General features: G+C 41.2%; 1 protein-coding gene across 2 annotated transcripts in view; it reads left to right on the forward strand.

Annotated features, from left to right (window-relative positions):
* The first annotated feature begins 800 nt into the window (after positions 1-800).
* ARHGEF17 (Rho guanine nucleotide exchange factor 17) overlaps positions 801-27,924 on the forward strand; it is a 243,454-nt gene continuing 216,330 nt past the window's right edge. For both annotated transcript variants that reach the window (XM_063431681.1, XM_063431689.1), the window contains exon 1: positions 801-4,873. In XM_063431681.1, coding sequence (XP_063287751.1) covers positions 944-4,873 — 3,930 coding nt within the window. In that variant the 5' untranslated portion in view covers positions 801-943. The remainder of the gene's footprint in view (positions 4,874-27,924) is intronic.

A 27,924-nucleotide genomic window follows, 5' to 3' on the forward strand; every position in this document is an offset into this window, starting at 1 on the left:
TTTTTTATTTTTTTTTTACTTTTTTGTTTCTTTTTTTTTTTTTTTTTTTTTTATTGTCCGTAAATGTCCGTAATGAAAAGTGAATAATTGTAAAATGTTAATAATACATTGGTCATATGAAAACATTCATATTTTGAAGACACGATTGCACACCATCAGACTAAAATAGATTACAGAATGGAATCAATGTAAGGGACGGGGGGGATGTCTGAAATGTTTAATCCTGACAGTATTTCCTTTGCTTTTTTTCCTCCTGTCTGTAGGGACAAATTAGAGGCATGAAATGTTCCCATACACTTCTCTCAAACCTCATCTCTTGTAACTGAAGCCTGGCTCGCAGACGGGGACTTTCGGAGACTTTCTTTCATGTGAAGACAGTTTTGCTTGCAAAAAAAATACAAAAAAATGAATTCCTTTACAAAGCTTTTACTTTAGAAATGAGTGAGCCCCCGATACTTCGAGACATGTCACTGGACTGTATACAAGGGAGAAAGCTGATTTTTCGGATTGAGCAGTGGAGTGATGGCTATGTCTGAAAGTTGGGGGTGAGAGGGACCTCCCCAGGGTAAATTATTTTTTTTTATTGTCAAGGGAACCCTACAAAAACTTTATGCCCTGGTCCGTGCAATTTTATGGATGGAAACATAAGGACCCTGGGGAAGAATTAAGCACTGCAAATAGTAATACATGAAGACTTTACGTGATAATACTGGGATTCTGGGAGATTTTATTTAGTTTTTCTTAATACTTCACTCTTTTTTTTTTTTGTATAAAACAAATTGAAAATGGTGAATGCAACATTTAAAAGGATCAACATGAGCGACTGCTTTTGGATTGATTAAAACTTGGCGCATTTTTATATTTATTGTTCATTTTTATTTCCCTCAGGATAAAATAGCAAAGAAAGGTGGATTTGTGTTTTTTCTATTATATTCTTTTAACAATGGCTGAAAAAATCCCAGAGAGGAAAATTCGCATCTATCGAAGTGTTTCTGTTAAAAGGCTGGAGAATTGGAATGCCAAAGCTTTTACTGGGGAGGGAGGCACAGAGCTGCCCGGGAAAGGAGATGTCACCCAACCCACTTGTCAAAAAGTACGTTCTCCTGCCAGATCGCTCAGCTTGTCTAGGAAAGTATCCAAAATCTCTGCAGCCAGCAAAGACCAGAGTGTCCCTTGTCCTTCAGTCCGTCAACTCTCCCAGCGTTTCTCGTCTCACTCCAGGGATGAAGGGGCACAAAGTGACGACGAGAACTTACGGAGAGTGGATCAAATGAAAAGGGGGAGTCCAGGGGGATCTGTAGAGAGAAGCTCCACAGATGTACCTTCCCAGAGAAACCTCCAGAGTCAAGGTCCTGTGGTCCACACTGAATGTGATGGACTATCCCTGGCGTTGCCAGGTAAGTCTGATTTGCATGCTAGTCCCAGCCCAAAGGAAGCTCAGGACATTGCAAACTCCCTAGATGACCTTGCTTTCAATTCTTATTATAGTTTTTTACACCAGCCAGATAACCGTGAACTGATTGGGGTGGAAGGGTCTAACTGGCCCAGTGTGACAGAAATGAGAAAACTTTTTGGAGAACGTATCAGGACGCAACAGACCAGAGCATCTTCACTGCCAGACTCTGAGGATCTAAAACTTTCAATACAGCCAGTAACCCCTGTAAGAGAGGCCACAGCATCTAGCGTTACAGACCCACACAGACAGTGCTCTTTAGAAAGTAAACTGCCTAAAAGCTTTAACCCTTATGCCAAAGACCATAATTCCTTGACCTGCTATCAGACTAGAAATCAGTCCATGAAAATGGAAAGCCCATCTTATAGAGCACATGTAGACAGTAAAGTATGTTTAGATAATGCTATGTGCCCGGATGCAAAAGAACAGAGGGCAAACACTGTGCCCAAACCCCAGCCTCCACCTCCTCCTCCAAGAAGCTGTATACCGTTTGGTCTGAGAGCACACACACTTTCCTCTGGCCTACCTAAACAAGAGGCAAGACAGCAATCAGATAGTTTACATTCCATGCATAGTTCTGCCAAACCACAGACTGCCCCCTCCAATGTCAGGCTCAAAGACAGCTCCAGTGAGGAAGAGCAGCTTGGCAAAGGTTTGCTATTGCCTAACTCTGCAAACAAGAATGTCCCTAAGGTCAGGTCCCAGGAAATAACCTCAGGAAGTGAAGAGGAAAGTGGTCCTCTATCTCTCAGGGGAAGCCTCAGAAAACGTTCCCTTAGAAAGAAAAAGAAAGATGTTACAGCATGCAAGAACGAGTCTGATGACAGTGATGGGCACTACATGACCGATTCAGTGGTTAAATTCAGCCATGATTCTAGCTGCTCCTACATGCTAACTCCAAAAAACAATGTATTAAAAGGGCTGGGACAACCCCCTTCAGCATCTGAAGCAGACACATGTGCTGCAGAGTCTAAACAGAATAGTAGTGTATGTACCCCTATTAGTAGTACCTTTGAATCACACAAACCACACTCCAGAAGCACTTGTGAAGTAGTAGCACCACCAAGCACAGGCCCGTTTGCTACAGGAACACCAATTCCTGTTGTATCTCGAGTAGCCAAAGTGAACATTCCACCATTCATGCCAAGCCCATGTGGCTCTAGGAGCAGCAGTAGATACTCAAGCACTGAAACTCTCAAAGACGATGACCACTTCTTCCATTCTGGGCAGAGCCGTAACCTTCAAGGAGGCTTCAATATGTATAGATCACCAAGTTTTGGACAGAGTGACTACTTGTCAAGGCAACAGACACGTGGTAGGTCAAAAATGTCTTCTGGCTTTCTTGGGGTACAAAACAAAAGTGTAAATGAAGGTCCATATTGTGATCTTGAAAATACAAAACATGAGAAGTCTATATCCAGTCTTGACAATGCCTCCGAAACACTTAACCTACTTAACTTTTTAAGATCAGACATTGCAGACTTAAAAATGAGGAATAGAGAGAGAGGGGTTGGGGAAAAAGATGAGATGAATTCCAGGTATGAAACACCCCAGTGCACTACAGGGCAGCATACCTCAGCTGGAAGCATTACATCGTCACAGTTAGCCTCAAGCCGTCTTCTGCCAGGTAATCGCCCTACTTTGAAAGACCTTACTGCTACGTTGCGTCGTACAAAATCCTTTACATATTCAGACAAATCTGGGTCTAGGCGAGTAACTGGACGATCTTCCATGAAGCAAAGCACTTCGGAACTCATGCTTGCCACCACTGGAGATAATGATGTCCTGCTTTCAGACAAGGTAGAAGATAATGATGAAGAAGGGAGAGATGAAAAAGAAGCGGCCGACCCAACCCAAGACCAATACATCCAGGAAGCAAAACAGGTGTTTGAAAAAATAAGTCAGATTGGCTCTCAGGATGACTATAGCTTTGATCAGGAGGTTAGTGACCATTTTAAGCATGATGAGATGCAGCTGAATGCCATTGTTCCAGTTTTGGACAACAGTGTATGTACAGGTATAAGGAAGTCCGATTCAGAAGAAAATATGACATGTAGGAAATCAACTGAGGAGTTATCTGGTCACGAGTCTAGTATGACTGATGAAGGAATTGTTACTGAATTGGACACCACTCCTAATGCTAACTTAGGTCGAGACTTAAGTCAAACCCTTAAAGTTTGGAAATCATCCAGTGTTGTCCCAGATGAAAGCGAATTATTTCCTCCAAGGAATACAAATGTCCATGGAATTCAGACTGCTGCTAAAGATGGTTTAGAAAGTGATATTTCTTATGAAGTAAAAGCAACCTCCCAAGGGCAACTTGATGCCCCACCAACACCGGGTACTATCAGACGGAGAAGGAAATTTCCTTCACTCAGCAATAATGGCACTGATTCTAGCAATGGGAGTAATGGGGAATCAGGAAGTGAAACTTACAGATCATTAAGTGATCCAATGCCCCATAGACGATACTCCATTACAGAAGATCCCCAGATATGTTCTGTTGATAGCAACCTTCTTGGATCACTAAATTCAAAAGCTGTTATCACAGAGCCCTCAGCCATTGCATTTTGTGAATACACTGGCAGCACAGCTAGTGTCCTTTCTCTTAGTAGTGATGGGGTGAAAGATTACAACACCGTAATCCAAAATATTGTAAGTCAGCCTGGTGCTCTTGATAAACTGATTGATGAAAAAGGCAATGGTAAAACAATAAAGAAAAAGTCTTTCAGCGATCCCAGTCGCCGAGGAGAGTTGTCTTCCACTGGTCTAGAAGAATTAAACGAGCCTATAAAGGAATTGGAGCAACCTATTTTGTCTTCCAGCAGTGAACCGATATTATCTGATCAAAGAGACGAATTGGGTGAATTAGAGGAGTTATGTGAAGATGTTGGAAAACTGCATTCACACTCCGAACTTGTGCTTGAAAATGCAAATGGCATGGAAGTCAATCCAAACTTTAGCTTTGACCCAAAACTCGCAAATGTGTTATCTCCAAGGGTGACTAGGCCAAGATTGAAAAAACGCACTCATAGGGCTGGTAGCCATGACAGTAAAAAAGAAAGTGATGAAACCTTTGAACAAAATGAGAAGTCCAAGCAAACCTCCAAGCATGTCAGGCATACAAGTGAACCTGCTACGTTTATTCCAATTGCACCCCCAGAAGCGAAGGTGACTCATGGACATCTGGCTGTTCCTTTAATCCACATTGATCCAAACAAAAATCCAGTAAAACCATACCCTGTTGTGATTGGGCCATTATTGGAAGAAGTTTCCAAACAGACTATACTCCCTACTGGGGACCACAATATCCTTGGCACTGTGGATATGCCTACACCAAGCACACCAACAAATGCTGAATCAAAGGTACTAAAACTTACAAAACCACACGAAGAGGTCAACCGAGGCAAGCCTTTTGTGGTAAGTGGTGCATTTTTTTTAATTTAGATTTTTTGCTGGAATATGTTTTGGGTGTTTGTTTTTTGTAATTGGGGTGGTTTTGGGATTAATGATCTTCAATGTACATTTTGCTGGCTTGTGTATCAAAGTAGACTTACTGACTGGCTGAAAAAATTGAAAAATCGGAAGGTTACTATCCCCCCCCCCCCCCCCCCCTCTATCTCCTAAGAAATGTTTTCCAAACAAATCGAGTGGGGAGGGTGGACAGGGGCCTGTGTACTATGTTCTTTTACAATGATAAATATTTTATGACATGGTGTTAATGCATTGAAAACTCCAATATTATTTCAAAAAAATACAAACAGGCTTGTTTACTAAAGTAAGAATTCAAAGTGAATTTCATATTCAGGATAAAAATAGTCAAACTGCAAATATATTCTCGAAGAACGCTACACTTCCATTTGGCCTTAAATTTGAAATTCTCTTTATTGAATAACTCTGTAAGAAAATCCTCAAATAGAACAGAACTATATATTTCAATCTCAATGGGTGCTGAAGGAAAAAAGGTTTGAGTTTATTTTGCTTGTGGGCTCCATCTTGTTGGTATAGTTGGTTAAGTTTCTATCCTCTCAATTAAGCCTTAATTGAACGGTGAGAATTTAAATTCCTCAAAATTCTGAAACGTTAACTACATTTTAACTGCATTCATTGATCTTCATAACCTTTATCTAAATTATGACTTGTTCCTACTAATGTTCTGCTTTGGTGTGCGCCCACCCCCCGCAAATGCTCCTATCTGATTGGCCGCCTAATCAAATTCTCACTCATTCAATCCGAAAACTCATATACTGAGAGAGGAAGCCCTCGTGGGTGTCACCTTGTCAGCTCATGGGCTTGCAACCTGTTTTATTAAAATGCCTCTCAAGAAATGGGCATTTTAATAAAATGGGACTAAACACCCTTAAAGTGCTATAGGAGTCTGGAGTGTTTCTTTATCGGAAACGAGTACTCTCTCTGGTTAGTGGTATGAATCAGCAGGTGGATTAGAGGAGACAAAATAATGTTTATACTTTTATGTTGGTTTGTTTAGTTTTTCATTGATGGGGGTGGGTTTGCCTCTTCTCATATACTGGTAAAAAGTTTCTTAGCGTATCCAGACCTTGTAATTCCATCTGTAACAAAAATATTTTTGAAAAGCAAATTTAGTTTATTATTTACTGAATAAGCTGTAATTTTATTTCACGCATAATACTTCTATACACAGCGCATTTTATGTTCCCAATGTAACAAAATGGCTTTCAATTCTAAGAGTACTCCGCTCTGCATTTTAAAAAAAAAAAAAAAATTGTATTTACTTTTTATTTTTTCCAAAAATTTCGGTTTTGTCCAGGGACTTTTCCCCATGACTTCAAAATTTCTGGAAATTCTACATCTCTACCACTTAGTAAAAAAAAAAATATCTTAAGAAAAAAAAAAGTGCTGGCTATCCTGTTTCACATAAACGTTAATGCATTATTTATTTATTTTTATACATGCTAACATAATTTGGGAAGTATCTCGCTAGCCCATAAAAAATGTACATTTTTTTTTAAAATATAGAACTAAAAAGTTGACCTTATATGACAGTGCTAAAAACAGGCAGTCATTTAGGTACACATTGAAAAGTGAAGGGTCTACAATGAACAAAGGCAATGTTTAAGAACAAAATCATTGAGTTTTGTTAACTGAAATTATACTTTACAATCTTGTGTTTCTTTATTCGTTGTTTTTTTCGAAATTCTGTTTCCTATATGGAGTCATAATAAAAAGCACTATAACCACTGCGGTTCGCTTTAATTAATGTGGAAGTACTTCTTTTTTTTTTTATAAATGGAAAGCTACTGATCAGCTAAGAGTGTCAGCTGACCGCTCTAAGCCAATCAGGGGCACCCCTGTTCAGCGGCACGCCGCGCTTCCTGAAACTCCACTGACGAAACCAGATGCTGCTGGAGACAGGGAAATCCGTAGCTCCAGAGCAACCTTTGGGGTGAAACCATTCAAGAATGGTTTAACCACTTCATATAAGAAAGCGCCATGGATCTTTTGGCACCAAAACAACTTCATTAGTATCAAGTTGTTATGTTGCCCATACAGTTCCTTTAACCCCTTAAGGACCAAACTTCTGGAATAAAAGGGAATCATGACATGTCACATATGTCATGTGTCCTTAAGGGGTTAAGAAGGCAACATATTGAGCAACAAAAACTGTTTGCAGGCCAATCTCTGAAGAATTTATCGAAAACTTATTTTGCAATATTTCAAGATTGTTTAATGGTAAGTCACTGTAGGTTGAATTATTTTAATTTTTAACCCACAGCTGTACCTGTGCTCATTTCTTTAGGAGATAGAAAGAGAAGTTTTAAAAAAGCAAACACGGTTGGTATAACTCAAATTTAGGCCCATATAACTTTCATCAGTTTTCCTGATTCACTGTACGTAAGCAAATATATTTAATGGGATACTATAGTGACCAAAACAACTTTAGCTTAATGAGGCAGTTGTGGTGCATAGACCATGCCTCTGAAGTTTCACTGCTCAATTTTCTTCCATTTAGGAGTTAATAACATCATAACATCGTAATGTGACATTGGGAGTCCCGGGCTGCCTAAAATAGATGGGAGTTACACTCTCTCGCAGCAGCTGTGAAACAAAGCTTCCTCTGTGACTTCTGTTATTATCCACTCTCTGCATTTGAGTTGGTATACATGCACCTACTTCAGTGACACACATGATGACTATGTAAGAGATACCTATCGTATTCCTGGCATAATCCTATCTGCCTTTCAATGTTCTAAACTAAATTCAAGATGGAGTACCCTTAAGTTGAAAAAATATATTTTCCTCCAGACAAACTATCTGTGCATTTTGCCACCTGTGTGGCTAATGTGCTGCGTGCACTACATTCTATTCCGTGCCTCCCAACAATCCAGATTTCGGTTGGGCTGTCCTGGTTTCAGAGTCCCGTCTTCCTGTTCTGACTTTGCTCAATGGAAGTGTTTCCAAAAAGCGAACGCTTCTTTAGCCATGCTTGGAATATGCGCAGGCCAGGGCACTAGGACCCTATTGTCTGCCTTAAGTGGGTTAGCATGCTTATTGGCAAGCAGCCAAGCATGGCATTCACGCCAGGCTGACCTGCAAATCTCTTCCGTCGGATGGCGCAAGTAATGCAATTTCTGTCTTTGGCTCTACCCACTAGACAGCACTAACTTGCATCCGGCGTGATGGGACTCCAATATGGCGGGTGAGAGGGTGTTAATCTATATAAAGTGATGCCTTAAATCACATGCTGTTACTCAGAGATGGTTAAGGCTTGCTGGGCTCAACCTGTAAAGGTAGACTTATCGTACAGAGAGATCTTTATTGTGCGGTAAAGATGGATTCCGCAAACAGACGCAGTTTAGGCAGATTCCACAGCCAATTACAATTAATCTGGAAGCCCTTTGCCTCTGACACGTTTCCCTTTGCAGGAGAAGCGGCAATCTCTTCAGAAAAGTAAAAACTGTTAAACAAGTATTTTTGTGTTTGAAGTGTTGCTAATATTCGTTTAAACATTAGGATTTAGAATTCCTACTAGCACTGTAGTGTTTCACAGTAACACAAGAGATGAGCGTTTTTTTTTTGTTGTTGTGGTTTTTAGCGAACTCGTCTGGCCTATTTTACAGTCTGATACTTTTTTCTTCAATGTTTTTCCTTTCTCCATAATTTACTGTTATCTTGCAGCAGTGAGTACATGTGATTTTTAAATATTTGCTCTTTTAACAGCCTTGTTTGGGGAGGGAAGTTTTTGAGTTAGACTGATAAGGAATCTCTTCCTGCTTGTATTAGCTGAGGGATTTGAGACTGTGTAAAGTGTATATAAAACATGACAGATTAATGCTAGGGCCCAGTTCTCAGCACGGGGCCTTTTTGAGTGTCTAATGAATATAATGCGTGTTATTTATGTCCGCCTGGACGCTACTCACCAAAATTGTGCTTTTTTTAACCTTGAAAATATATAAAAATATACATTAAGCAGTAATTCTGACCAAAAGCCAATGTTTTCATATGACGCTGGTTTTGTTAAAAATCAAATGTAAACTGGAGGGGGTAAGAGTGGACAGATTGAGGGACGGATAAAGTTGGTACAGGGCGTGGGGCGGGGGATGGTGCTGCTGTTGACTGTCTGGCACTAACATGTTGTGCGTTCTGCCGTCAGATGACAATTTTGCACAGAATTGACGTCAGTCAGCCCGGATTGGATAATGTCGCTGCCAGAGGTATCTCAGGCAGCTAAGGGGTCATTCTCCCCATGTGCAGCGTTTAAAAGCAAAACGCAAGGCATACACACTCCAGGCACCAGGACCACTTGAAATCAACGAATTGGCCATGGTGCCTGGAGTAACCCTTTATTTAAAAAATTAATTAAATAAAAGTGTACAGTCGGCCGCCTCATGGAGTCGCTAAGTTGACCAGCTCTTGGCCTACCCCCTGGGATATGCGTTTCACTGATTGAAAACACCAATATGCCAAATTCCCTTCTGGAAGCCAACCAGCATCTTTAGTGACAATAAACATATTTTGTATTGACAATAAAAAAATAAATAAAAAAAAAAAGCTTTTTTTTGTCAATACAAAACAGGTTGTCACTAAAGATGCTGGTTAGCTTCCAGAAGGGAATTTGTCTTTTAACTCGCTTGAATCATTAGAAAGAGACTATATATATATATATATATATATATATATATATATATATATATATATATATATATAATCTCTAACATTTGTATATAAAACTGAAATGCCAGCACGTTCCCTCTGAACGGGTGATTCAATAACCCCAGATGATCATTTGGGCGTTTGATGAGATTTGTCATTGAGCTGTAGCTGCGACCCCTTTTGGTACAGTGAGCAAGGGGTTCGTGCATGGAAAAGGAGCAAAATAATCTTTAAAATGAAGGAGAAGGTTGAGGTGTTACAGCTATTCTAGGCTGAGAGTCATGGGAGCAACTGTCCATAGCACCTTGAATGGGAAATCTAATGGCAGACCGGCCTTAGCATGCGCAGTATGAGATCTCCACAGCCAGGAAGCCATAACTCCTCACATATCCCATTGAAAGTGATCCCTTCCACCTACTGAGTGGGACCTGGCAGCAGTCCTGCTCCTCTATGACCTCCCATGAGGTGCTCTGTGTGAGGGGAAGAGGCAGGGCCTAAGGCTGGGAAGTGACATCACTTCCTGCCTGCTCTCCCATCTCCAGGAGACAGAGTGCTCATGTATTGTAAGCACTATGACAATAAGAAGCAGCCTGGCATGGGATACAAGGTATGCGTCTTGTGAATATGTAAACCACCCCCAGTTTCTCTCTCTCCCTGACCCTCTACAGCCCATATTACCCCCCCTGGTCCCACCACAGCCCTTATTGCCCCCCTGGTCCCACCACAGCCCTTATTGCCCCCCCCCATCCCACCACAGCACTTACTGCCCCCATGATCCCACCCACCACAGCCCTTATTGCCCCCCATCCCACCACAGCACTTACTGCCCCCCTGATCCCACCACAGCCCTTATTGCCCCCCTGGTCACACCACAGCACTTATTGCCCCCCTGGTCCCACCACAGCCCTTATTGCCCCCCTGGTCCCACCACAGCCCTTATTGCCCCCCTGGTCCCACCACAGCCCTTATTGCCCCCCTGATCCCACCATAGCCCTTATTGCCCCCCTGATCCCACCACAGCCCTTACTGCCCCCCTGAACCCACCACAGCCCTTACTGCCCCCCTGAACCCACCACAGCCCTTATTGCCCCGCCTGATCCCACCACAGCCCTTATTGCCCCGCCTGATCCCACCACAGCCCTTATTGCCCCGCCTGATCCCACCACAGCCCTTATTGCCCCGCCTGATCCCACCACAGCCCTTCTTGCCCCCATGCACACACTGCCACCTCTCTTGCCCCACTGCAGCCACTATTGCCCCTCCCCACTGCAGCCACCACAGGCCCTACTGCAACCCCTGCACCCTAAACAGCCTCTATCCCTCCCTGTACTCACCTAAGCCCCTATGCCCCCTGCACCCACATCTATCCCTCCCTATACACACCTCACCCACTAGACATTAATTCTCTCCCCCCCCCCCCCCCCCCCCCCGGCCGCTTTCGCTACAGCCCCTATACCCCCCAGCACCTGTTACTGTCTCTTTATAGCCACTCCAGCCCACCGCTAAGCCACTGGCACCTACTGCAGCCTATAATATTTACATATGTAAGTGCCCACCAATCGCATAGCTGTGTATAGATTGTGGGGTGACTGTACACTATCTAGTTTCGGTTGAGTCAGTTTGAATTATGCAGCCTGTCTGGTGAGTATCAGTTATTATCACCTCTCTGCCGGGTTTAATAAACCGACACTTGTTTACCCACAACTGGCATCCTTTACTGGTACGTACGCTTTAATAATAACAACAAAACATTACACAGCCCCTATCCCAGCTATTTAATTTGCATAATGACATACAACCGCACACATTTTACATATAAAGTAAAAAAAAATGTGTGTGTGTGTGTCACACAATCAAACTCCAATTTTTGGTGTTTGTGCTATAAGGAAAGACCTTGTTCAGCTGAGCAAATTCAAATATCAAGAAGACAGAAATCTCAGGGCAATGTGGTGTAATAATGTGGTTTTATTCAGCCACCAAACTGGATGTGACACAACGTTTCAACACCATGTGTATTATCATGTAATATATGATGGCTTGATAAAAACACTCGGTGTCAAACCATTGCCACAACCTGTTTGATGAACAAAACCACATTGCGGTGTGCTGAGGTCTATCTTCTGCACATTTACATATAGGCTTACATAAATCAACATATACACATCCTGGCTTCCCTCACACAGCTACACCTCTGCATTTACACACAAATACCCCTGCATTCAAACATGCACTGACGTTTCATTGCACACACTAACCTTTCACATACATACACCACCCATGCATTCACACACACTAACCTTTCACATACATACACCCATGCATTCACACACACTAACCTTTCACATACATACACCCATGCATTCACACACACTAACCTTTCACATACATACACCCATGCATTCACACACACTAACCTTTCACATACATACACCCATGCATTCACACACACTAACCTTTTACATACATACATACACCCATGCATTCACACACACTAACCTTTCACATACATACACACACTAACCTTTCACATACATACACCCATGCATTCACACACACACTAACCTTTCACATACATACACCCATGCATTCACACACACACTAACCTTTCACACACACACTAACCTTTCACATACATACACCCATGCATTCACACACACACACACACACACACACACACACACACACACTAACCTTTCACATACATACACCCATGCATTCACACACACACACTAACCTTTCACAACATACACCCATGCATTCACACACACTAACCCTCCACAAACTTCCCTGCTTTTACACATACTGACCCACAACACAATATATGTGTAGATAGACCCGTCCACTGACTTTCCACACAAATACAGCTCTGCATTTAAACACTACACTAGCATGGCACACATACACATCTACATTAATAAACACACAGGCACTCCGATTAAATTGGGCTGGGACAAATTGGAATTAAAATTCTGGTGGCGAGGATCTCTGTAGTAAATAAAGGATGGGGTGTGTTTTTTTTTTTTTTTTTTTTTTTTTGTCTTTTGTTTATTTATTCACCGATAAAAGGGAGCAATATGACAAAATGAGTTGTGACCAATGCATTGACTGTTACAATATAACTTATAAAGCAAATGAGTGGCAAGTACCGTAACTTTAAAACCGGGCCAGTAGGTGAGACATTCGGAGCCCTGCCCTGCCTCCAGGCTAGCATACACCACTCTCTTTCTTAAAATATTATTGAAATTGGTGGGTTAAAAAAAATAATTCAATTTATATATGTCTGATTTTCTGTAAACCCTCAGGATGTGCATCTGCAGCAGTGATGTCGACAGAGAACTGGACGTACTGATTCCTACAATTGCTTTTAGTAGCAGGACTGTAGTGTCCAATAAATCTCTGCTCGACTGCCATACATAACGTCAGCTTCTATTTAATACAAGACTTAAAAAGGCTCTGTATAATACCCGGAACTGGCCAATAGCTCAATCCCATATCTTGGGCAATGAAAGTGGGTCAACGGCCTGAAAGAAAAACGGGACCATTGTTATATTGCACATATAGATATTTTGTGGATTTGCATTTTAAAAGTGTTTTTATTCATTTATTTTTATTATGCAACATGTGCAATCTCCTTGGATAAGGACAGAGTCCATCCCCTAAGTGTTACCTCATTATATGTTCAAACCAAAAACTTTGCCAGAGATCACTGCACCACACTAAGGGTTAATGGAAATCCCTGGCAGAGTTTAAAATGGCGGGGTGCAGGATTTGACTGTACCGGATGACGTTTTGCACATTTAACCCCCTGTTCTCAACCCCTGACTAAATGACAGGACACACCATGTTAACCACCATAGAAAAGGGTACCCAGAAGGCAGTACTCCAGATGAAGGACTACAACTCCCATGATGCTTTGCATGCCTTTAGAATGACAGAGCAGCATGAATAGTTGTAGTTTTAAAACATCTAGGGATCTGCACCCTGCCCTAAATCTATAGGTACACATACTGTGATACAGCAATCTCTTTAAAGTGGCCGGATCCCCAGCCTAATGCTGTATCCCAATTAAAGCCCTAGTAGGTAGGACAATATGCAGGCATGTGTGTTAGGATCTGACTATCAACGTATGATGTCAGAAATAATTTAGAGCAGACTAAGCATGTCTAAGGGTTCTGTAACCAGATTAAAGGATTTTCTTCAATACCCCAAAATATGGATATGGTTAGTTGCTCTGCATCTTCAGCCATCAATAGCAGGAGAACTACAGATTTTGATTTTGATTTTGATTTTTTTTCTCCTTTTCTTATTATTGCAATAATATCAGTGGGGAGTACCCCACCTGTCCCTGTGGGCCAGCCTCCTCTGGTGTGGTGTCCAGTGGACAAATACAACGGAGCTAGAAAAGGTGACTGGACCCTTTGTAAAGCGCTGCGGAATTTGACGGCGCTCTATAAATAATATAATAATAATAATAATTATTATTATATTAGCTCTGTTTGTTCCTTCACCCTCGCCTGTTTATTAAAATGATCCCAGCTCAATTTAATTAGCATGACTATTTTAAAGCTCATCGAGTGATCTCGGAATCAAAGAGCTATTAACACTTCTAGTTTGGAGAATAATCTCCTGACTTATTTGGCTTGGAATTCCAATGAATTTTGTGTAAACAAAATTATGAATTATCTATTGGGGCCCTCAAAGCCTTTTAATTTTTTATTTTTATTTTTAATCTTATTACTTGAACAAGCACTTTTTTTTTTTTATTCTCAAAACGCTAGCATTGCCTCAATTGGTGTGATCTTACGAACTGGGTTTGTGCGGTTCTAAATGAGGGAAAAGGTTTCATATCTTCTTTTATTTATTTTTTTAAAGCTTGTAGAGGTGGGCTGCAGAAATGATGGAAGGAGGTTACTACACTATGAGTGAGCAGGTTAGTAGCTTAGTCCTGATTGAAAAAAAGTTATGGTGTGTTTTTTTTGTTTGTTTTTTGAATCCTGGTTTAGTAGAAATGATTACTGATGCTTTAAATGTACATTCATTGAAAAGTTCTTCAAACATTACGTCCCGTAGTTCTCATGACTGTCATTCCAAAAATGTTGCTTTTTTATTGTGATTCAGTAGAATATGATTGTATTTTTTACTTTTTGTGTCATTGAGTAGTTAAATGCTACTCACCAGTGTCTCCAATCTTCTTTTTTTCTTAATGAAGCTGAAGACACTACAGTGAATATGTATAGCTCCATCATACAATACTAATAAATAAGACATTCTCCTACAAATACATGTATAGCCAGCGATAAAAGCATAGCTTCCTGTCTGTGAAGGGGGTGGGCTTATAAACTGATTTTAGTGGATTTCCAATGTTATAAAACGGTGTATTTTAGCATTCCTGCAATAAATATATATTTAATTAGAATTCAAGGTTTTGTTGCTGAGCTAATGCCCAGGTATGTTTGTGATTCTGCCAAAAAGACTCAAGAAATCCATTCATGCGTAATCTTTGTATTTCATTTGAGCTATATTTGTAAACCTTGTATATCCTTACTGAAACTGAGCAGAAATAAACCGAAGTGGTTCTAATTGTACTGCTATAGCTTTGTTATTTTTTTTCAATTTTTTTTATGAAATATCCATCTTTTTTTCTTCTTAAATTCAGGAAATAAATTAAATAATATTAATCATCCTCACAGTGTTTGTCACCAGAACTGCCAACGTTGACCCCACTCTTGCATGTGACTTTTTTAAAGCCCAGATCTGTGCTGTCAAGATACAGAATGTAATGAATAACGGGATACTTTGAAATGACCTCCTAAGCATGGTACCAGCTGGCACTGCCCACACTATACTGCCAACAATTTTGTTTATTCAAGGCGGATACCTTTGATCGTACCTGCTATGCTTCCTTTGTGTTCACTCTTCGCCCTAATGCTGGAAGCACTGCTTGTGCGTGCTGGGGGTTTTACCTTTCCATAGAGATTGGGATTCCAACCTAAAAAATAAATACATAATATATATTGTTTGGTTGGAGTTTTGCCTTTTGTTTCCAGTCTAAATGCAAAAGGAAAAGATTTATCAAAATGTTGCGTTCTGAAAGGTGGTACAGAGATGTAAAATTGGGGCAATTGCTATTGAAACCAGTAGATACATTCCATTGGTGATCACTGTGCCTAACAAATTTGCGAGATTTGTAAAATATGTTTTAATAAATCTCCCCTAAATTGATTTACTTTCTGATAGGTGTACATATGTACATATTTCAGACTGAATGCTTATAAATTATTGCAATTTTCATTGCTAGTTCATTACACCACAGTTTGGAATCATTGGACCAGACTTCATAGTGTGGACCCAGCTCAGTCCAATGCAGAAAATGTTGGGTGCTCTAATGAATTGCCCCTAGCTTCTAATATTGAATTTATTGAACCTTACCCGAGCGTGAGTTGTGCTTTTTGCTGTGAAATAAGTAATTTTTATTTATTTTTTAAAATTTATTTTTATTAAACAATAGCATTAGTAATATACCGAGGACTTGGTGATCTTGCTACTAGTAAATTTGCTTTTAGTAGGGTTATACCAAGCACCATGACCACTTCAATGATTTGAAGTGTTACTGGTGCCCGCAGTCTGGATGAGCAAAAATTCGCTATGGAACAGAGTTTTTCGTTTGCTGCCAGAGGTGGAGTTACACGTCATTGGGACATGATTAGCTAGGCTGGTTAATGTCCTTTTTCTGCATATCTTTCTGCACAGAATGTCATTGGTTGTCTGGAAGCGGTCTGCTGACGGTCTCCGTCAGTGATTGGCGACTGGATCAGCATGTGACTTAAACAGCTCACCGCCATAGCTGACCCTCTGCGCCTGGCGGGGATCCAGGTGGGAGGGCAAGCTGTTGCATAATGTTACAATGTGTGCAATGAACATCATTTTGCAGCCACAAGGTTTGCCAATGTTATCACTCACCACGCAGATCACGATGTCTGCCAAAAAAGGATCGGCATGGACACTCCCCTGATTGCAAATTTGGCGATTGGGGAGGGAGCCTTATTTAAAGCGTTTTATTTCTGTTTTTAATTGTATTCACCAATCTGAGTATTGATTTATTGGAACCCTCTAAAGAACTCTGTGGCGAAACGCATAGGGCATGGCCTTATTATTTGTCCAGAAGATTGGATGATGTTCATGATATGCTGTGAATCTATTTACATAAATTAAGTGCAATAAAATACCTTTTTATATGCAATAGAGAACATTCTGCACCATATTTTGTATACTTTATTTTTAGTGTGACATTAAGATCCATGCTGATTTGAAATCGAGATTTATCTATATGTCTGTCCCACGCAGTGGTTTGTGAGTGTAATTTATTACTCATATTGAATTTTATAACCTAAGCAGTGCTATACTATGTAGTTTTATTTTTGTTCCTGTATAGGCTGGCTGTAAAATATTTTTTTGTACCAGGAGTGGGGAATCCTGGGAGAAGTCAATTTTTTATTCTACCTTCATTGATGACCTACTTTAGTCAAGAAAATAAACATTAACTATGTGTGAAGTGGCTTGAATCGTCTCCGCACTATAAATGCCAAACCCAAAACTGTTGGAATTTTATGAAACCGAATATTTTTTTTTTTTCTCCCTAAAGTGAATTTTAAGATTAAGGTGGAAAGAAAAACAAACGAAGAGTGTTCGTTTTTCTGAGAAAATAATTCTAGCTATTGAAAAACAACCATTGTACATGGAAAATTCCTGCCGTGAAGTCCCGCTTTGGTGTCGGAATTCTCTGCAGCAGTTTCCTCAAGCAGGGAAAAGCCGCCTCTATTCCCAGTGATATGTCGTCACCAACGGTTAAAAAAAAATAAAAATGAATGTATGTTTTATTTGTTTAAAGCACTAGTACTTCTATAGTTCAAAGGATGAACTTTTCTTTGACCAGACCTGTGAGAATTAAGCAAATCAGCCGATTACATCTTACCTCATGTAGACGGTTTTCTTACCACCCAGAAGTGCTGTATTGTTAAAAGCATAATTATCTGATAAACCCTCCTACATTCCCAGGCTGGGAGATAAAGCCTTCAATGAAATGTTTCCTTAGCTGTAGACGAAAATTAAGAGAAGTTATGTTTATTTATTAAGGTAGGTGCAAGTGTTTATTTGTACTTATCTCAGTAAATCGACACGCTGTATAATTAATTTTGTCTAGTGATGTAATCGGTTACGATAACATAATGACCTTTCACTTATCTTGTCAGGTTTGTAAAATAGAGCTTGACACTACCCTTTCCTGGGTGTTTGTCAGCCTGTTCAGCATTGGCCACCTTAGGGCCCACACAAGGCGGGTGGCTGTGCGGATTGGAAGTGGGCGGCGAGGGAGCTCTAACCTCCTCCCTCTTCTTGCTCTGTTGCCTCTTGCGCGCTCCAGTGGTGCCAGGATATGACATCACTCTTGACATATCTTGACACGACGCGCAAGGGAGCAGAGCAAGGAGAGTTTGAAGATTAAAGGGGAATACACTCCAGCCCTCCAGAAGGTAGGAAGTCTGGGTGGACTTAAATTGAAATAAAACAAATAATAATAATTTGTGAGTATGTGAGAGAATGTGTGTCTGTCAGTGAGTGCGTGTTTGTTTAAGTTCCAGCCCCCTCCGATCGCATGGGAAAGCAATGGGTGCTTTTACTGGCCTTTTTTTTCCCACACCTTGTCGGTCTCCCTGAGGTAGACCCTGCCTCCTTGGCTGAGATCAGTTTTGATGATTTCAGCCCTGGCCAATCCGCATCTCCTCATTGAGATGCATTGAATCCTTGCATATCTATAGGGAACATTCAGGGTCTCCATGCAGATCGTGGAGACGCTGAACATAGATGCTGCACACTATGCAGCACTGGACTAGCAAGCACCTCTAGTGGCCGTCTAAGTGACTGCCACTAAAGGTGTTACTAGGCAGGAATGTAAACTCTGACTTTTCTCTGAATATGGACAGGGGCTATAGACACCAGAATTACTACATTAAGCTGATCTCGATATCAATACAATCTTGTAACATCTGCTGATGGCTATAAGAGCTGTGTGCAGGTTATATACGTAATAGGATTGTATTGCTTGAGTGTTCCAGGACCTACTTGAGAGATTCTGAGAGAATGTACAGTTTTTGGTAAAATCCTGTGTAAATAAATATATTTTCAGGAGTATCTCATTCAGTCTCAGTAGGATGGATGGTGATTACGCTATTCAGGTTCTCATCTCCCCCCCGCCCCCCTCCATGAAGCAGCATTGTATTGCCAGCTGACTGTGCAAAACTGCTGCCATGGCTACCTAATGGTGTATACAGCAACACTGTGTCAGCTCCAGAAGCCTTAAAGGGACACTGCCGGCACCGTAACCATATTCCATCATTATATTGGTTATAGTGCCTGGAGTCTGCTGGCACCGCTGTACCTCCATTCAGTAATTAACCATTTCAGGCAGTTTAACATTGAATGGTCCTCGTGGAGGGAGGATGGGCTGCTGGGGACTCTTGTTAAGCATTAAAAAGGTTTCATAAGGGTCGACTCCAGACACTATAACCACTTCATTGAAATTAAGCAGTTACAGTCCCTACAAGGTCTGTCACTGCTTGGAACACTCCAAACCCTGCGTCACGTTTTTTACACTTTATAAAAATGGCGATTTTTATTTTCTGCATTTCTATATCTTGCTCCCTCCCAACTTTTAAGGAGTTAAGTAACGCAGCATCCTGTTTGTTTCTAAAAATGCAGTTCTATTCGTTCTGAGAATCTATCCTTCTAACCATGCAATTGGTTTTTTTGACGTTCTACAAACTTACTAGTTATAAAGCCGCCCCCCCCCCCCCCCCACCTACCCTACCCTGTGTTATCTATTATCTACATGCAGTGCTGTCGCCATGGAAACCTCTTCCAAGGCTAGATTACACAATTCATTTCTTAAGTCTTGATTGAAAATCTATAATTAAATGGTGCTTGTGTAAACAAAAAGAAGGTGGTCAAATGAAGGGGGAAACGTGAGGGGTGCCTGTTTTATGGGCACAGTCAGGTTCATGTTTGTATTTTTTTTAATTATTTGAAAGTATAATACATTGTTTCTTTTATTATCTAAAATCAACGTGATGATGGTGAAGTTGGACAGGTTAACGAGACTCTAAACATTGATTTAAAGGTCAGCATGCGCCTGGAATGGAGCTTTTAGTGCAGTAGATAGTGTATTTGTATAAAATCTAAAATAAACAATATTACTTTAGATAATCCAGTACCAGGGCACATATGGGCAGGGATGTAACGTAGTACCGGGGTGCCTGTGGGGTGTGAGCTTGGCAGTGATCCTCTGTCTCACAGCATTTGTACTAGGTTATTTTTGTAAAATACAATGTTGATGTCAAATATATGTGCACTTGAGTCCCTCTGCTAACTTTATAGCTAAAAAATAGGTAGCCTCCTTAATGCCTAATCCTTCATTTGGGACCTGACAGACCAGGTTAAAGCGTTACTCCCAGCATCATAACCACTTCAGCACGCTGGCTATGGTGCACCGTCCACTGGTTTAGCTATGGTTTCACCGTTACCTCGCTTCTCCCCGGGCTCCAATGTTTCCTAGCTGTCCGGTGACCGCTCTCAGCCAGTGACTACAGTGAAAATTGCACAGAGATGGCATTAGCCAGCTCGGGACTCTTGGCTAGTGATGCCCCAGTTACTCTACTGCACACACACTCCAGACACCATGACCACTTCAAATCACTGAAATGGTCGTGGTGCTTTGAGTAGCCCTTTACGAACTACTGCTATGAAAGGACACCTGATCCATTAACCACTGTTAAGTGAAAATTGGGTCTCTGTGCTGTAGGACTTATTTTAAGCCTTGCTATTACTAAACAGTTTCTGTTTGTTGCTGTTTTATTTGTTTTTTGTTATCAATATATATTTTTGTACAAATTAGTGAGTACCCAAACACATAGCCGGGTGTGAGGAATTACCAGGATATTGGCTATTTGCACTTTCAATGCTATTGTGTATATACTCTTGCACAAAGTGGCCGCAGTCTGCGTTTTGCATTGTTCTAATTCCTGATTCGGATTGCTGGTTATATTGTTTCTAGCCTACGGGTGTCACCAGCCTTATGGATGCGCTTTCTATCCAGCATGGACTTATCGCTTTCCAGGAATGACAGTGATAGGTGTCTCCTCCGCACTCAGACTAACTGAAGCCAATATCTTTAGCTGACTCATTGAACAAGCAAGCTGCCATCCAGTCCTACAGAAATAGTCTTAGCTCTGTCACATCCAGAGATAAAATATTAGTTGCACTTAAATGGAGGCAGCAATCTGTAACAGCCACAATGTATGTATAACTACATTTCTTCATTCCATACCTTGATAGAACCAGGACATGCTTGTAGTTCCAAATAAATGACAAGTATCAAAAATGCCAGGAGTCATTGGGGAAACCTTGAGAATCATTACACTGCATCTTATTGTTAGGTATATAGTGTCATTATGTGTTAATGAAATCCCATCATTTAAAGGGACTCTAATCACCATAACAACAGGTCATTGTACTGGTTATGTTGCTATGAGTCCATGCCTCCCAACATTTCAACCGCTCAAAGAGGGACCCTTTAATTTTAGGGTTGTGAGTGAGGGTATGGCCAGGGGCAGGGCCAGGGGCGTATTAGCCGCGAGGCAAACAAGGCATTTGCCTTGGGCGGCATTTTCCAGGGGGCGGCAAAAAAAGCCACCCCCAAATGGCCAGGGCAAATGTCTTGTTAGCCTTGCGGCTAACAGACATGCCGGCGGGCTGCTGGGCGGGCGGCACGGGCGGGCGGCCGGCGAGGGAGCACTTCCCCTGAGCTGTCTGCTCAGCTCCCTCGCGCGTCGCAGAGTGAGGCTGGGAGCCGGAATATGACGCCATATTCCGGCTCCCAGCCTCACTCAGCGACGCGCGAGGGAGCTGAGCAGACAGCTCAGGGGAAGTGCTCCCTCGCCAGCCGGCCGCCCGCCCGCCCGCCCGATCGCCCAGCAGCCACTGGACCACCAGGGAGGAAGAGACACCCCCCTCCCCAGCATTCCCAAAGGTAAGGAGGGGGGGGGGGTGTCTCTTCCTCCCTGGTGGATGGATTAATAAATTAATAAATTTATTTGTTAAAAAAAAAATGTGTTACAAATAAATTTAAAAAAAACGTGTTAAAAAAATGTGTTAAAAATAAATAAATAAAAAATGTGTTAAAAAAAGTGTTAAAAAAATTTAAAAAAAATGTGTTACAAATAAATAAAAAAAAACGTGTTAATGTGGGTGGGTGAGTGTGTGTCTGTGTCTGTTAGTGTGTGTGTGTCAGTGTTTGTGTCTGTTAGTGTGTGTCTGTTAGTGTGTGTCTGTCAGTGTGTGTGTCTGTTAGTGTTTGTGTCTGTTAGTGTGTCTTTTAGTGTGTGTGTGTCTGTTAGTGTTTGTGTCTGTTAGTGTGTGTCAGTGTGTGTGTGTCTGTTAGTGTGTGTGTCTGTGTCTGTTAGTGTGTGTGTCTGTTAGTGTGTGATTGTGTGTGTCTGTTAGTGTGTGTTTGCCTGTGAGTGTGTGTGTATGTCAGTGAGTGTGTGTGTCTGCTAGTTTGTGTCTGTTAGTGAGTGTGTCTGTTAGTGTGTGTGAGTGTGTCTGTTAGCGAGTGTGTGTGTATTTAGAATGCGGGGCGGGGGGAAAGGTTGGGTGGGGGTGGCGCGGGGGGAGGGGGGGGGGCACCTGAGTTTTGTCCTGCCTAGGGCAGCACAAAACCAGGATACACCACTGGGCAGGGCTGTTCTGAGAAATCTTAAGTGACTTACAAATAACCATTTATGCAACTGAAATGTAATTTAGGACAAGAACAATGTATATTATTTACACAAAACACATTTATTGTAGTTTAAAGACACATTACTGGGAGTATTATTGCTGTGGAGCTCTGTTATACATTCAGACACATTACTGGGAGTATTATTGCTGTGGAGCTCTGTTATACACTCAGACACATTACTTACTGGGAGTATTATTGCTGTGGAGCTCTGTTATACACTCAGACACATTACTGGAAGTATTATTGCTGTGGAGCTCTGTTATACACTCAGACAGACCAACAATTTGGAGCTCCTAGAAAAGAGGTACATGGGATTTGGGCCTAATATAGGGACTGTACCTCCTGAGTAGGAACACTTGGAAGGTATGTGAGTCTGTGTGCACTGTCCCAAGGCATCTCCCTTTAGGAGATATCCCTTTAATTTTCCCTTCTGTACTACTTGACATGTAACCCAGTTGTTGCTGAAGGTTGAAGTATAAAGTTTGAATTTATGTGCCTCTCCGTATATTACTTGCACCTGGTAACCTAGGTTGAATTCCTCGGGCTGGTGCACACGTTTTGACGAGGTTGCTGTGGAACCTGGTGAAAGGGGCTTTCTTGGGCGCGCACCTGCATGCCTTCTGAGGCATAGCGGCTAAAGAATCTACATGTTTGGCAACTTGCCACGAAGGCTCAAGACAGTTTTAAAAGTTACAGGCAACGTTAAGTGTTTCCTTGTCGCGTGCTGATCCTTTTTTTTTTTTTTTGGAAAAATGCTGTATTTGGCTGACAGCCGCAGACAGATGCACTCCTTATCACCTCTAATTTTAAGCTCAAAAGAAAACAGTGCAGTATTTAAACTACATGAGTGCGTTTTGTAGTCTCCACTAGTCAGGTAAAGGCCTGTTAGATGTTTGGTGACATAAGTGCCTTGACATAAGAAACCTAACTTTTACGCAATAAACGATACAAAGTGCTGCTACGTTCTATACTTCCCATGATTCATAGCTCACTGTATAGTATGGTGGCCATAGTACATGTGCTTTCCCTATGTATCTTCGTCTGACATACAGTATAACAACCTCCAATTATACAGGATAGTCCTGAATCTCGGACCATTGTCCTGCTATCATGTCCGTTTTCACTGACGTTCCGCTACACCAGAGAAGTAGTAATGGCTCATATTCTCCTTGGAGCAAAACCAGTCATCTAAAATGGAACTATACATTTAAAGTGGCTCTGTCACAGAAAATACATGTAATCTTCTCTGTTTCCAAACAGCTCCCCGTGTCAGAACCTCTTTTTATTTATTGCCTGAGCGCTTTAGTTTTCATTAAATACATAAATAAAAATAGGGACTACTTTTTCTCACGTATAGCGGTCAGGTTAACAAATCGTGACAATGGGCGGAGCTTAAGGCAAGGTTCTGTTTCAGTAGCCAATCAGATTTACCCACAATCCATCATCAATCCCACGGAAGGGGAAATAGCGGACAAAATGGGCAGAGGAGAACAAAATGGCTGCCCCCAGAGATTGAAATTGGCACAAGGAAAAAAGATAATAGATATAAATAAAGGTATGTAAAAGGGGGGTGGGGGGGGGGGGGTATAATCGTTTAAATACACTGGGGCATAAGAAAAGGAAAACTGAAAGAAAAAAAAATGGCATTCACTTTAATACATTACATATCATAGTGATAGCTGATATACTCAGTGTAAAAACGAAATTATTTTTTTCTCCTTTTTTGGGAGGGCACGGGGGGGGGGGGAGGCGGTAACCTAAATAGTGACTAAGGAATGGTGCTAGGAATGCATATTTGTGTTCCTTTAATTCACTAAGCATTGATGAATAAAAGGGAGGCAAACGGTTTTCCACAGGAGCATTGTATGTATGTAAAAGATATTCTAGTCCAGCTGTGACTATTGCGGAGTCGATTAATTTCTCCAAATCTGCACTTTTTTTGGTCTAAACCTTGCAATTCAGTTTCCATTATACTACAGTTCAGTTTGTGGATTACCCCCAAGGTGTTGTATTGGTGCTCGTAGGGTCGCTATAAACATGGCGTCCAGTACTGCCGCCTCTCAAAGTGATTTTTGGATGCAGTCTCATCTCCCTTGCCCTGAAAATGTAAGATTAGCTTATAGAAACCTTTATTTATAGGACTTCAAACCTGCCTGTAATCGAAACAAAATATTACACAACCCTTCATGTGGTTTTGTTTATACGGAACATTTCTGTAACGTTCTATACATTTCGGCAGATCCTTTGCCTGTGAGGTTTTGTGTACAGCAAAATCGTTTGGATTGTACAAGCATAAAAAGGCGATGTGAAAAAGATGTTTCGAAACGTTCCCTTGCTGGACAGAAAGTACTTTTTGATTTGGTTTTCGGGGAGGGATTGAAATAATTTTCCGTATAATGTAAACGTCCCCCGCGGCAGAGTTCCTGGTAGAAGCTCGTTTGGCAGAGATGCAATGTGTTTAAAGAGCCAGGTTGTAAAGCATTAACCCTGTGCGTGCCTGGCATACAATATCACAGATTTAGATGTGAATGAATTAGTTTTTCCAGGGAGGGATAGACAGAGCATGTGTAGGCCAATTTGCAATAACGATTACATTATTGTGGATTTTTTCAGTCAATTTAATATCAGTAGATGAATTCTGCAGTTTTTCAAGATTATTCTTGATTATTCGTTTGCAAATATTTGGCCAGAAGTGCCATTATCATTATGCTTTGGCCACGTTTGCCATCTTAAATAAAAACAAACAACTCTATCCTGTTTGTTTTTGCTCCAGTTGATCTCTCATGCCTTTTCCTTGAGTTTGTTAACCCCTCGCTTCCCATGCGCAGGAGAGGAGACATTTGTCATGTCTCAATCAGAAGTCCCGCTATACTCCCATGAGACAGCTGTTCCAATGCTGGTCCATCTTATGGCGTGCCTTTTTCTAATTTAATTTTTGTGCCAAATTGAGATTGACTGCTAAGGGCTGCCCACCAAGCCAGGCTGACCATACCTGTATTACCCTATTGTGGTTTGACACTATAGCATAGCTAGAATGTTCCTTTTTCCATTTTCCTGTTTTGGTGTTTTTCTAATCGATTGATTTTTACCCGTTTACCGGCATTTTGACTATGGGTGATTTTGGCCAAGGAGGCGGAGCAGAGCCAGCGGCGACGAGACTGGTGCGACGCTGGAAATAAACTTATATTTTCACCTTTTTAAGGCCACCCACCTAAATGTTTGTATTCCTGACACTATAGTGTTCCTTTAACAGCAGGGAAACCCATTTCTAGTACATACCATTGTATGAAACCTCTGTTCTATTACTACTATTTATTTTCATGTGGTGGTTTTGCTGTTTTTGTGCAAATCGTTTTTTTTTCTGTCCTGCTTTATATACAGCCTTTGGCACTCAATGACATGCGTAGACAACTTTAATGTCCACCAGTTCTCCCTTTATGTATCACAGACTAAGTGGCAGAAGTAAAAATCGCACATCTCCGTTGGGATAAATCTCGACGGTGGTCCGATATCTTGGATATGTGCCCAGAGTCCAAATTATGGCAGGACTATCCTGGGAGCAGAACACGTCCCAGTTTGTTCCTCCACTAATGTCCCAACCTTTCTGAGCTGCCATTAGGGAATTCAGGTTTTGTGTTTTAGAATGTGGTCTGGCCTGTTCATCGTAGCCGCAATCAGGGCTCTGTGTCATAAGTGCAAACCTTACAGGGATTTAGCTACGAGGTAAGAATGTCTACCAAAGTGCTTTGAGATATTGGTAATCCAGAATGTGTGGAAGCATCCTTCTGGAGGTTTACCCACGCAGTTACCCAATGGCAGGTCCCTTGCAAAGATCCCCCCCCCCCCCCACTCAACCTCCCGGCAGTCGCTTTTGACGATAAATGAAAGCATGCCCCTCTCTGCCATGCCGCTAATGCGATTTGGGTTACCATGAGAGAATGATGGAATTTCAGATAGAGCCGCAAAAGTAAGACTGAGCGACTCCACTTATAAATAGATCACATTTTTCACCAGATAAAAAGATTTATTGATCTCAGAATAAGAATGTCTTAACCCTTTTAGTATTCGATGAGTTCAGCAATGTTTCCCCCTTTTACTTAGCTTTTTGTTGCTGAATTTAGGTTTTTAGCCAGTTCACGTACATGATAGACATTTTAAACTCAATCTGCTGTTCATAAAGGAAAACCATTAAATTTTATTACCATTAACTCAATGTTTGCCAGAATTTAGAACATTATTTATTTAGTATAACGGAATAAAAACATACATTCGTGGTTACATAAGAGAAGGTTGTTGTTTTTTAGAAAGGGCCATTGTTCTAAAAAAAAAAATAAACCACAAAAATACAAAAATATATGCTTGTTTTCGATGAGCTTCAGTAGAAAAAACAGTGGTTTAAAATACTACAAATTGTTCATAATTGGGAACAAGAAGCTGGAAGGGTGAGTATAATGCATGCATTTATGTAAAAGGTTTATGTTGACCCGCAGGAATGTGAAGTGAGGCATAGGGGAAAAGGAGGATGGCACCCAGCAGATACTATTTGTGTCTTTAACTGAAAGTGAGTGATTAAAGGGACACTATAGTTACCAGAACAACTACAGCTTAATGTGGTTGTCCTGGTGTCTGTAGCCTGTCCCCGCAGACTTTTTAATGTAAACACTGTCTTTTCAGAGAAATTGCTGTCTTGGAACACCTCTAGTGACAGTCGATCAGACGGCCACTAGAGGTGCTTTTTAGTCCTGTGCTGTACACTCTGCATGGAGGTGCTCAACATTCCCCACAGAGATGCGTTACCGTAATTCAATTTGAGAGGGCCGGGGCCGCAATTTGAGCGTGGCCAGGGATCTAAATAGTTAAACACTATAGTGTCAGCAATATGCTTGTGTTCCTATTGTTATGGTACTTTTTGAAAGTAAACCAAAATGTTCAAATGTCTATCTGTTCCTGTCCAAATCAATAAAATTAAATTGCGTATATACGCTGAAGTAATTAAGTCTGACACACGAGGTTCAGGTTAAAATAACTTCGAGAAAGTTTATTGGCAAGTGAAGAAAAAGCGGGCGCGCAGGCCCTTTTAAGAGGCATTTTGCGTCATCATTGATTATTAGAATATCAGCAAATAAACACCATCAATTGGATTAATTGTTAAGTGTCGGTGTTAGTGTCTTACCTATTGGTTTAAAAATAAAAAGGTTAGTCCCGTGCCCACCCATCAGAGGTGGGATTATTCTGGACACGGGTGGGGATAAGGGGGTCCTAAACGTCATTTTACACGGTCAATGATATCAGGCTTCATGTCCAGGTGCAAGGTCTCTTATGAATAGAACATTTCATTACTACTGTGTTCTGTGGCCTTCAAACTATACTATCTTACAAATTCTAAGGAGTAGCCGGCAAGTCTTAAGGAGTAACCAGCACCTCCTGGTATTTGTCCTTGCAGGAAAACACAGTCTTTGTCTACTGTACTAATTGGGTTGAGAAGTTCAGTCACGTAATGTAGTTTTAA

The sequence above is a fragment of the Pelobates fuscus genome, chromosome 1 (genome assembly GCF_036172605.1).
Source record: "Pelobates fuscus isolate aPelFus1 chromosome 1, aPelFus1.pri, whole genome shotgun sequence".
Classification (NCBI taxonomy): domain Eukaryota; kingdom Metazoa; phylum Chordata; class Amphibia; order Anura; family Pelobatidae; genus Pelobates; species Pelobates fuscus.